Source organism: Lytechinus variegatus, chromosome 5, assembly GCF_018143015.1.
Source record: "Lytechinus variegatus isolate NC3 chromosome 5, Lvar_3.0, whole genome shotgun sequence".
NCBI lineage: Eukaryota > Metazoa > Echinodermata > Echinoidea > Temnopleuroida > Toxopneustidae > Lytechinus > Lytechinus variegatus.
Window position 1 is genome coordinate 9,468,240 of NC_054744.1, and position 12,549 is coordinate 9,480,788.

Sequence of the window (12,549 nt, forward strand, 5' to 3'; positions counted from 1 at the left end):
AGAAGCTCTGCCATGTGCACACACTGAAAATATAAATCGAGGAATAGTGTTGCATAAGGTTGACTCACTGCCACGATCATATAGCATTGTTCAATACAGGAGATGTACATAACAAATTAACATAAAGATAATCTAATCCTGCATTGGCTTATTTATGACAGGTGTACAGACAATAGTCAACTTACCTTAAATTGGTATGTAATTTGCAGTTTCTCATGGTTTCAGAAGTGTTTTTTTAATGCTATATGGAGGAAAAAATCAAGAAAAAAGGCATAGCTTTGGTTGCTTCATATACATGTACATGTAGTTCCAAACTACTAGTATCAAAACTAGTAGTATAGACAAATACACCACATTATTTATTATTATTATGATATTCTATAGAGATCACTTTAATGGGATACATAAAATCTATTCAGATAGATGCACCCATTCTGTATGTGTGTTTGGAATATGATTATTCATGATCATGTTTACAGTTCTTTGCACTTTAGTTCAAATTCAGAAGAACAACCTTAAAGGCTTGGTCCCACTGCATTTACGGATGCAGCTCTAGAGGATGTAAAATGGAGAAGAATCTTGCTATCCATTGAAAAAACGTTATGTATCCGTTGTGTAATATATGTATCTGCATCCATGTTTCATACGCTCTATATCCATGAGCATCCGTCCACTATGATTACATTGTTCACCCATTTTGTGCATTCTCTGGAGTTGATGAAAATGGATAGTGCCACCTCGAGATTTTGCTTGTAAGCTGTATCCGTTACGAATACGTTTTGTGTCCATCGACCAGTGAGATCAGGCCTTCAGCATTTGAATAATAGATGTAGAAATCCCTGAGATGTATCACACTTTTTTTCTATTTATGCACATACATGTACATGTACATGAAGGTCCATGAAAGAAGCATTTTAAAAAAAGTGAAGGAATATAAAATGATATAGGAAATTATGTTGATGGTGGTGTTGGTGCTGCTTCTGCTGCTGCTAATGATGATGGAAATGATGATGATGATGATAGTGATGATGATGATGATGATGATGGTAATGATGATGATGATGGTGGTGGTGGTGGTGATGATGATGATGATGGTAGTGATGATGATGGTAATGATGATGATGGTAATGATGATGATGAAGATGGTGATGAAGTTGGTGATGATGATGGTGAAGGTGATGATGATGATGGTGATGCTGCTGATGATGGTGGTGGTGGTGATGAGGATGATGGTGGTGGTGGTGATGATGATGATGATGATGGTGGTGATGATGTTGATGATAATGGTGATGATGATGATGATTATGATGATGTGATGATGGCGAAGATGATTTTGATGGAGGTGATACTTTTTTTCTTGAAATTACCCCAAAAGTTAAAGCTTTAGTTATAATGACATAGTAATGAAATTTTATTCTAATTTGTTTGTGTGGATTTTTTTTTTTGGGGGGGGGGTTAAGAATTAGGTGTGAGAATACAGTCTGCAATCTGCAACAAACAGGAAAGTTTTTTTTTTGGAATGACATTCATGGCTCTATTTGTAAATAGTATGACTTAAGAGTTATGATTAAACCCCAACACGCACATGTTATTATATATAACGTGTATAATGGATATGTGTTCTGTGTGCATGATCTGATCAATTGCAGCGATGCACTACATACTGAAATTTAAGTGCAACTCTTAAGTCACACCTAAATTTTTGTGAAACACTCCCCCACCTGTCCATTTTTTTTGGGGGGGGGTCTTTGTCATTACCAGGTGCTTTTTTCCACGTAAGCACATCTGAAAAAGGGACAACTCTTTTGCCCAAACTTTTCAATAATTCAAAATTTTAATATGGGCCAGGTTCAGAATACGTGAAGCAATATAGAGGCTTTGATTTTAGTATGGGCCAGGTTCAGAATACATGTAGCAATATATAGGTTTTGATTCATTGTGGGAGCTATGATTTTGATTGGATATTGCTGCACATGCCCTAGCATGTGATTCAAAATACAGGGTGTAGGAAAATGTGATGATATCATTGGATTATGATTCCTTTCTCAGAAATGCTTTTAAGTGTTTATGAAATGAAATAGATGCTTGAACATTAACGATGTTTTACCACTTCAAGGAATGGGTGAAAATGGATTAGCCTGCCTCAATAAAATAAGCTGCAATCTTGTATGGTATGTCATGGAATCATTAAGAATGCATAGTTTATTTTCTACATCAAGAAAAAAAAAACATTTTAGAAATTTGGAATGATTTTGCAGTTTGATAATAGAACTTTGTTGGAATATGAACATGATATTATATCTGATCCTTGGGCATTTTTGAACTCTACATTAATAATGATAATAGGCATTTATATAGCGCCATCTATCTTGAAATATTCTATTCCGAGGCGCATAAGAAAAGAAAGAAAGTTTTGATGAGTGTCAAGTGCCAACAACTAATACTGTTAGGAAAGATAAGACCTCAGTTTGGATTTGAAGGTCTCTTGTGATGGTATAATTCTTAAATTTAATGGCAATTTTTTTTAAGAGAGAGGGTGCTGAGGCAGAGAAAGCTTGTGCACCATATGCTATACATGTCTTGGGAGTCTTAAAGGGGTGGTCCAGGCTGAAAGTATTTTTAGCTTAAATGAATAGAGTAGAATTCACTGAGCAAAATGCCGAAAATTTCGTCAAAATCGGACAACAAATAGCAAAGATATTGAATTCTAAAGTTTAGTAATATTTTGTAAAAAAAAGTCGTCATGAATATTCATTTGGTGGGCTGATGATGTCACGTCTCCACTTGTTCTTTTGTATTTTATTATATGAAATTAGGTTTATTCAATTTTTTTTCCTCCAGGAACTAGAAAAATTGGATTGACAACTGATTTAGTGCATTAGATATTTATTGCTGCAACTTATTTCATTATAAGGGAGACATTTTATTCACACAAGTATGAAATAATGAAAACAATATGATTTTATGTAATAACATAAGAAAACGGAAAGTGGAGATGTGACATCATCAGCTCGCCTAATGAATATTCATGATGACTGTTTTCACAAAATATTGCTAAACTTTAAACTTCAATAACTTTATTATTTGTTATCCGATTTTGATGAAATTTTCAGCGTTTTACTCATTGAGTTCTACTCTGTGTATTAAGCTATAAATATTTTTAGCCTGCACCACCCCTTTAAGAAGTTTCTAGTGTAATGATCTCAGGCTACGAGCTGGTGTACAAGGCATGACAAGGTCTTGTAGATATTTTGGTGCCAAACCATTTAACCCTTTCCAATTGAGAAGTATTTTAAATTCTATACACTTCCGGATTGGTAACCAATGTAACCAACAATGTAACTCTACATTACATGTAGTTCTTCTTTAAAGGGGAATCCAGCCTTGGCCATAAAATGTTGTGTGGGGAAGGAGAAAAATAAATGAAACAGAATGGTGAAAATTTGAAAGAAATCGGACAAGCAATAAGAAAGTTATAGCTGCTTAAAAATTGAGATCACTAATAGTATGTAGATTCCAAATTGGCAACTGGGTAAGTAAATTATGACAAGGGGCAAGGACAACTTTCCCATAGGCCATGTACTTTATTATCAGGGATTTGTGGTTTTCTCCTAAGTACCCACTCCCCTGGGGCAGTAATCTAAATATAACCCAGGTAGTATATTGTTTAATGTCCTCATGAAAGAAAAATATTATTTGAAATAAAACTTTTGGGAAAAATGACATTTTAGCCATAATATGTAGTGGAGTACATGAAAGAGTAGTCCTTGCCTTACATCACAATTACATCCCATATGCGGCCAATTTGAAGTCTCCATGAATATAGTGATTACCAATATTTACAACTTTTAAAAATTCATAACTTTCTTGTTGTTTGTCCAATATTGTTCAAACTTTCACCTATCAACTTGTCTGATTTTTCTTTTTCTTATAAAAACAAGTTTTTATTTGGGTTGGATTCCCCTTTAATGCAGTATGGGGCAAGCACAGTGGTTGAATGCTTGACCTCAAAACTTGGAAGGAAAATAACATTTCTCATTTATACATGCAAAATGGATTGAAAAATTTAGCTAATTCTTTTCGTTCTATAGATCTTTAACATTTCCCCATAATTTCCTATATATTGCAGAAGATTTTTGGACAAGCTACATAAGGTACCAAATCTTGAAATCCTTGACTTGAAGAACTTCAAGTTATGTTTTCTTCAGTTCAAGTCTTCCACTGGCCATTACCTGTCCCCTTGCCACCCACCCCTTCCCCAAGCAGTCTGGTCGTCCCTTCGATGATGGAACTGTCATAAACAAGTGCTATGAATCAGACTCGCAATTTTGTGGTCAGGAAATCAAGAAAAGCAAATATTGAATTTGATGGGTGATTCATTTGTTTTTCATGCTTCAAAATTATGGATCATCGTAGAGTTGATTTTGACATTTAAGTGCAGCTGCCCATCTCTGCCCTGGTGATCAATTCAGCCCCCCCCCCCGAGAGAGTTGATTTTGACATTTAAGTGCAGCTGCCCATCTCTGCCCTGGTGATCAATTCAGCCCCCCCCCTCCCTCCTGTCCTCGTTTCAGTTGTCGCAGATTGTGGAAGAGCTGCGGTGAAGTGGTTCTGATCATCTGATGCTCGCCTACTAAACAGAGGGTCATGTGTTTCAATCTCACCACGTTCTAGCGTCCTTTGGCAAGGCGTTCAACCACACTTTGCCACTCTCCACCCAGGTACTAAATGGGTGCTCAGTAGGATGTGAAAGTCATTGAAAATTGCCAAAGATTATGTGCACCTTATTGGTGACTGGCTGGAATACTCCTCAGGGAGTGGAGATGTGCATACTTTATGTCGGGAATGACTGTTTGAATCTGATGATCTGCTTAATAAATCTGTTACAGCACATTAAAGGGGAAGTTCACCCGGACAAAAAGTTCTAATAACTTTCTTATTTTCTTATTTTTTCTCTTATTTTACAACATTTTCAAGTTTTGATGATGATGATGGTGATGATGATTATTATGATGACGATGATGATGGTGATGATGATGCTATTGGTGATGCTGCTGATGATGAAGAAGATGATAATTAGCTGATTTTCTTTTTTTTTTAATTAATAATGTAATAGTAACAATAATCTTTTCACCCTTGGTGATGGATATACATGTACATGTACCTGTATACTGGATAAGCACCTATGTATATGGTATCCTATAAAGTGTAGATGAAGTCTTGTGATACATTGTGTATAGGATAGTATTTACAAAGAAAACAAGTATTATGTTGAAGAAACTGATAAAATTCGTAAAATCTGAACTAAAATAGAAAAAAACAAGCATCCTCAGATATTATCTGTCAGAGCTTTTTTTTGGTTGAGAAGATGTTTTCAAACAAAATGAAACTTTTGAGGATGGGAAATCCGAAGAGTGTTAGATTTGTGAAGCTATTGTGTAGGAGATTGATTACCACAATCAGCAATCACAGGAAACACAGACTTCAGAGTCTCACCTCATAAAGAGACAAAGACTTACAAATGCATGATATGTATACCCAATTTAGTACTATTAACCAATCAGATTGAAGGGATTTCTGTAGCTTTTAACTTCTTGAAATTTGTTGTTTGATAAGTTGTATTAAATGGGACCCAGATCAAGTGATAAAGCTGGTTGACAGGTAGCACTATCATTAGAATTATGTGCATGATTGTGATATTTTTAGCTCTGGTATAGCAACAATTGATCTGTAACACAAGGGTTTATAGCGATTAATCGCTAAATGAGCTGGCCTATTGTCGCATGAGCATTTTGGTCAGTAGACTGACTAGAAACAAATCAGAATATTTCTTTCAAATTAGAAATTAATTGCTAATCATTGTGTTATGGGGCCCAGATGGAGTTACCCAGGGATATGTCAATGTCACTTTATTATTCAGTTAAGACCGTCATAGGGCTCATCTGCTTTGTGTCAATTACAGGCCTAATTAGGGCATTGCCACTTTCCTTAGTACCTTGAAAGCACAAATGTGAAAAAAATTTAAAGGGCACACCAAAACCACAAGGTTAATGCAAGGTCAAATGTCAACAAGGCATCCAAAAAAGAAACCTTGGCCTTAGATTAGTTTGAACCCTGTAATTACAATTTTCATATTTCTTTTTTTTTTCATTCCATTTTTGCCTGCTCAGTTACGAGACACAGAGAAACGGATTAACATGGATCTACAACATGACTGGATCTTCTTTCACAAACTTTGATTTGAATATGAGCAAGAAGCTACTGGGCATGCTCAGAGATGGGTATCCGGCAAGATTAAAGCGTATCTACGTCGTCACGCCCCCTCTATGGTTCAAAGCCATGTACAAGATCCTCACGCCACTTTTGAAGGAGAAAATCAAGGAGAGGGTAAGTCTTATTTTTCTTTTTTTTTTGCTCAAGGAGCATCTACTGGAAATTATAAAAAATAGTCTTATGGGTTTGCTTTGTCAATACTCTATAAAACATACCTGAAACATCCCCTTTGGGATAGGTTCCCGAAGTTACAAGTATGCGCAGTATAGTCTAATAAGCAGGCAAGGTGCGAGATTCAAATCGCTAGCTTAATAGCAGCCATCTATGGTCGGTGCCCAACTACACGCTAGGTTTTAAGAAAGTTCCCGTAATTTGCTATCACACTGCAAAAATACCTGCAACTTTGGAAAAAGTACCTACTAGTTATCGGGTATTTTCTTTCGGTGATATAACGTAGAATGTGCTTTCACATTGCCAAAATTACCTGGTGGGTGTTTCACAAAGCTGTTCGTAAGTTAAGAGCAACTTAAAGAACGACTGGTGAACCTTTCTTACACGTATAACCATCACCAATGAATATACCATTTACCACAATAAAGGATCACCAGTCGTTCTTGAAGTCGCTCTTAAATTACGAAAAGCTTTATGAAACGGCCCCCAGGGCAAATTTCCCAGTCAGAGAATACCTGGGGCTAACCAAATTCAAGGCAGTCTGAATCGACCTATACTGGCTACACCTAGTCTGCAAACACAGACTCATTTCTGACACTTTATAAAAAAAACACAATTCCATGTCTAGAGGTATCACAGGCCTAAAACATTTCCCATAGAATCGTGTGTTAAAGTGGCACTTCAAACAAATTCATAAAAATTAAGGAGGAAATTCGAGGGTTGAATGTTAACTACCAGTGGATAGGATATATGTCTGACATTCCATATCTGACCAGAAAAGGGTACCTCGACCGGCTCATTGAAATAAATCGGCATTTATGAAGACTACATCTGACAGGATCGAATACATCACTTGAGAGAGTAAAATGGCCCTAATTCTTCCACCAGTAAAAAAATAGTTCCAAAGTGGTCATATATCTTTCCAATTTGGAAAAAGGAAGTTCAGTAGGTCCCCTCCCTAAAATCAATGTTGAATTGTCAATCATATCCATTCATTTTTGTCAACCAGCAATATCAAATTAAAAAACTGAGAATGGGTTGGCTCGAATGAATATCTTGCCTGCCAGTTGTAATTAGGTCTATTTAACCTAGAGTCTGGGGGGGGGTGATATCTTCAGATAATGATAGAGTAATAAAATTCACCTGTTTCCTCAGATATCCTCTATCTGTGCTTTTTTTTTACTTGGTGGAAGCTTATTTTTTAAGAGCATTTTGTTTAGTGCTCTTTGAAATTACATTTTTTCTTTCCCCCAGTCAATGTTTTATCGACACCACCCATTCATATCAATACCATTTTGAAATTGTTGCTTCAAAGATGAATGTAATTTCCAGTTAGTCATGGGGTTGAATTGGGTTGGAAATTGAGTATAATTCACTTAGTATTTGCTGGAATCATCAAAACATTCAGAAAGTAATTTTATTTTGTTGGGAGGCACTTGCAAACTACACATGTACATGCATGTATGGGACTAGACACAGAATTTCAGATCAAGTATGTGTTTTTTTTCTCAATTTGAACATTAGGGCAATCGATGGTAATCGTTGCAGTGTACATTCGATATTATTCATGAATGACTTGAGATATTTTTACACAGTTTCACTGAAGTTTTCCTTTATCACAATATGTTTTCTGGTTAGTCACTGCCTCACTTACATGTACTTCTCATCCTGCATTTTCGAGATTCTTTGGATGATTATGAAACAACGCTCCTGTTCTCATTTGGATTTTCTTGGATACAGCCCTCTTCCTGTTTTCCCACACATGTTTGAAATAGGAGCTTAAAATCTTTAATGAATCCACACATTACCCACCCCCTTTTTCTTGTTGATATTGCATGTATTTTCTGGAACTGCTGAAACCTTACAAAATATGATCTGTGTTTAAAAATATCAACTTTTTAAATGCTCCAAAAACATAATTGGTATGTAAAAGCATGGACCTGCATGAAGTAGGTCCATGTTAATAGTCTCTTCTGTCTAGTTGCTTTCTCTTGTATGTCTTCTTTCTCTCCTTATCTCCTCTCTTTCTTGAAAAGTTGCCGTCATTTCTCAAACATCTCATCCACCAATAAGACACGTTTTAGTAAAAGTGTCATTGTCTGGCCATGGAACCTCCATGGTCTGGCTCCCATTCCTCAATCCGTGAGCGAAGATCTATTTGTGGGACTGAAGTGATAATGGCTCGTGGGGATGCGTCAAGCGTGTGGGAATGCATCTGCGTGAGTCCGACCACAGACTACGTCCGTGGCAGGGCTAGAGGATTAGACTAGCGGAATGCATCGCCTTGCTTACGCACATTGTAACTGACCCACTAGGAATCCACCACGTTAAAGGTGTGATTTCTTCTAGGAAATAGCTCCACAACCAGCATGCTTTTGATTGCTGTGATGCATCTTTGCTTTCCTCTTGTGTTCAATTTGCGCAATGCCGCAAAAAAGTTAAGCCATTACGTCAACATGAAATACCACAGGGATTCCGACTTGTTTCGATAGTTAGTTTCCCTGCTTCACATAAATGACATACCTGGTGATTGATATCTGTTTTACATGAATAGAAAAAATAGTTATTCTATCTGCTTTATCTTTCACAGAATATTTTGGTTATTTGGAGTTGTGTCCCATGCAGAAGTAAGTTGTGTTTTGTTATCAATGTGGAACAACATGCAAAAATGTTACTTTATAGAAAAAAAATGAATTTCTTCAGCAATTTGAATGATCAGTTTCAATTTTCATCTTGGACATCATGACAGAAGCAAGACAATAGCTGTAAGCTTTTTCCAATCAAACTCTGAATCTGAAGGTATAAAGTCTTATAGAGGAGAAATCAATTATCAATGATCATTTTGCTTGAATCTCAGATCACAGAATCAAGGCCAAATTTAATTTTAGGTCAACAAACATAAAGTTTTGTTGTGTTATCAACCTATAAAAAGAAAGACTAAACCAAAGAATATCGAAGTCACAATCTCATATGCCTAAAAAGTGTCACGTAATATATTGGCGTGATAATGGTTGTCCCCATGTCTTGTACCACCGATATATGAAATGAATAGAGTTACCTCAAATTAAGAATCATTTATTCTATACTCGTGTCCTCAGTAATGATGGATATGAAATTGTGACGAACCAACCAATTAACAGGGCTCCTCCCCCCCCCCCCCCGAAATTAACAATTTTGAATTTTGTTTGAGGGTTTCTAATATGCGTTATTGTTATTGATTCCCAATTTATTCAATATAATTTCCATATACATGTACTTTCAATTGAAATTGACATGATTTTCACCGATTGGTTAAAGATGTAGTTTGCCTTTACTAAAAATGAATCAAGCTAGACTTTGCAGTGGTCATATGCTTATTGTGCAACATGTCTGGTTGCACTATGAGACGAGACTATCTCTTTAAAAGAATGCAAGGTGAAGCAGTCTAACAGATGATCTTCTTCCCTCTCACTAGGGGTGTGTTCAGGCTTCCCATTATCAGGGGAAAATCATGCGTTTGTGACACATTTGTTCAAAATGTGGAACTTGCGTCTTCTCTCATTTTCATATAAAAGCCAAGCTTAAAATCAACACAAAAAGGTGCCTTTACAATCTGCGACTCTTGTGGGAATCATAAACACAACATCAATTCTAAATATACTTTTGAAATATACTGACACAATATTTTCTTTTAAAAAATCACACAAAAAAGCTCAACTAGATTGCTGGGGTAGATGTAAAATCCTTAGTGTTTTATGAGAGAAAATTTTATGGGAAGGGATTTTTATTTGAACGTTTAAAAACGCTTTGTTGTCAAAGAAAGTGTAAACACACTCACAGGCCAGAAGGAGAATGTTGGGATGCCCGGCATCAGCTCTGCATCAGCTGTGCCCAGAGATCCAACACTTCATCTTCTGCAGTGCCTCAAAGCTTTGGTGCGCTAACTAACCCAGGCAGCCGTTAATTGAATTAAAACACTGCTGTAATTTGCTTCTGAGAATCCCGCTCATTACATGCATTCATTAAAGGAAGCAACAAGGCTTTTACTCTGGAGAGTGGTATGTATTCGTGCTGTGACAACTTGACATCATATTTGGTGTTTCGTGCATGGCCTGTATGGACCTGCATCAAGGCTTTGTTTCATGAACCTCTAATAATCAAGCTGCTGTTATAAGCTACTGAAATAGTATAGCGCCTCCAGTCTCAATCGGATCACTGTTAATTGCTAATGAACAAGTTCTATGAGACGGCTAGGCCTATGTGAGTTTATACCATGGTCTTATTTGCTCTACGGCGGCCATACGGCGAGTCGAAAACAGCCATTTTATTAATTTCTACTAAAACCACCTATAATGTAGCTGGTACAAATAAATGTTAAAACGGCTGTTTTCGACTCGCCGTACGGCCGTCGTAGAACAAATGTGACCAAGGTATTATGGAAGAGTTCAGTTGAAAGCAACATGGTGTGTAGATGGACAGTTCTGTTGAAGAATGCTGTGGGTAATTCATAAATTTGATGAAAAATCATGGTGATAATGCTAAAAATAAATGATAGTAATAGTAATAGTAATAATGTTGATGATTATGATGATGATGATGGTTATGATGATGATGATGATAATGATTATACGAATAATAATAGACAATGATAATTTTTTTATTTGTTTCCAGCAATCATGATTATAAATTTCTGCACCATCCACTCACCACATAAAGCAGACTTTTCTTTCTCATTCTCTAAAAATGATACCTTACCATTCTTGCAACAGACTTTTACAAAAACAAATCAAGAAAGCTTTTAATAGTGACAACTTGTATATGATAATGATGATAATGATGATGATAATGATATTTGTTTCAAAATTTAGTTATCTCTCTTTTTTTTTAAGAAGCAAGAAAAATTAAAACAATTTACCCCAATTTGGTATCGACACCTGTTCCAGGAAGCTTCTGTGCGGTATCACCTGACTTTAAAACCCTTTTTCCCAAATCGGGAGTCTTTATCCTCACGATATGTGCTTTGTATTCTCAACTTTCTATTACTCGGGATAAGGCGCTTTCTAAATCCATCATCATTTCATTATTTAGTCATGTCTTTATTCTGAGGACTGTATGACAGAATTACGTGTGAAGCTGCCGAATAACAATGAGATAGATGAAATGAAAGGATATAAATATAGCAGCTGCCAATTGATTCATGCACAAGGTGCGGATCTATGGCTAAATATAGTGAGGAGATGTAACTATTTTGAGGAAAGGATTTAACTGCACGTTAAGTTTTTCTGCTTTGCTGATGAGTACATTGACACGATTATTTCATCAATTGTTTAGTTTACGGGTGACAAGATATGAGGCTTTTCAAGTAAAGAATCGGCAGTTCTTGTGCAAAAACGAATAAGTTACCATGGTAACAGATAGCTAACTTTTGGGCTCCGTAACACAAAGGTTTGTGATGGATTGCAAATATGAAAGAACCGCTATGATTGGTCCCTGGTCAGTATTTCTAACCAAACATTGATCGTGATTGGTCAGTTCATTTAGCGATTGATCGCTAATCTTTGTGTTACGGAGCCCTGGTTGGTGTTTCATAAAGCTGGTCATAAGTTATGAGCAACTTCACAAATGCTTGGTGATCCTTTTTTGTCAGTTTTTTTTTACCAAATTTTCATGAATGTTATTTGAAAAGTCACTTGTAACTTACTAACAGCTTTATGAGGCGTCCACCTGGGGTCGTCTCATAAAGCTGATCGTTACTAAAGAGTGACTTTAAGGACTGGTGATCCTTTCTTGTGGTAAATGATATTCACCATTGAATGTTTATTGTTGATTATTTAGGGTGGAAGGAAGGTTCACCAGTCATTTGTAATGTCGCTGTAACTTACGAATAGCAATATGAAACACCCACCTGGTATTAAAGGTAAATGCCAGTTGTGGTAACGATATCAAAATGAGTTTGTACAGAATCCTATGAAATGACCACCAAAGTGTCTGTTTGTATTTGATAAAAAAGTTTGCGTCCAAGGATGCTGGAAGAAATTGTGTTATTGCTGAGAAATTAGCAAATAAGCATGGGATTCGGGTCAAGCGTCGGGCTGACATTCAAAGCATTAATAATACACTGTCCCA

The 12,549-nt window shown here is 36.3% G+C and overlaps 1 protein-coding gene across 2 annotated transcripts in view; it reads left to right on the top strand.

The window, feature by feature from the left end:
* LOC121415222 (tyrosine-protein phosphatase non-receptor type 9-like) overlaps nt 1–12,549 on the top strand; it is a 65,210-nt gene that overhangs the window by 25,949 nt on the left and 26,712 nt on the right. For both annotated transcript variants that reach the window (XM_041608393.1, XM_041608394.1), the window contains one exon: nt 6,171–6,387. In XM_041608393.1, the coding sequence (XP_041464327.1) occupies nt 6,171–6,387 (217 nt within the window). The remainder of the gene's footprint in view (nt 1–6,170; nt 6,388–12,549) is intronic.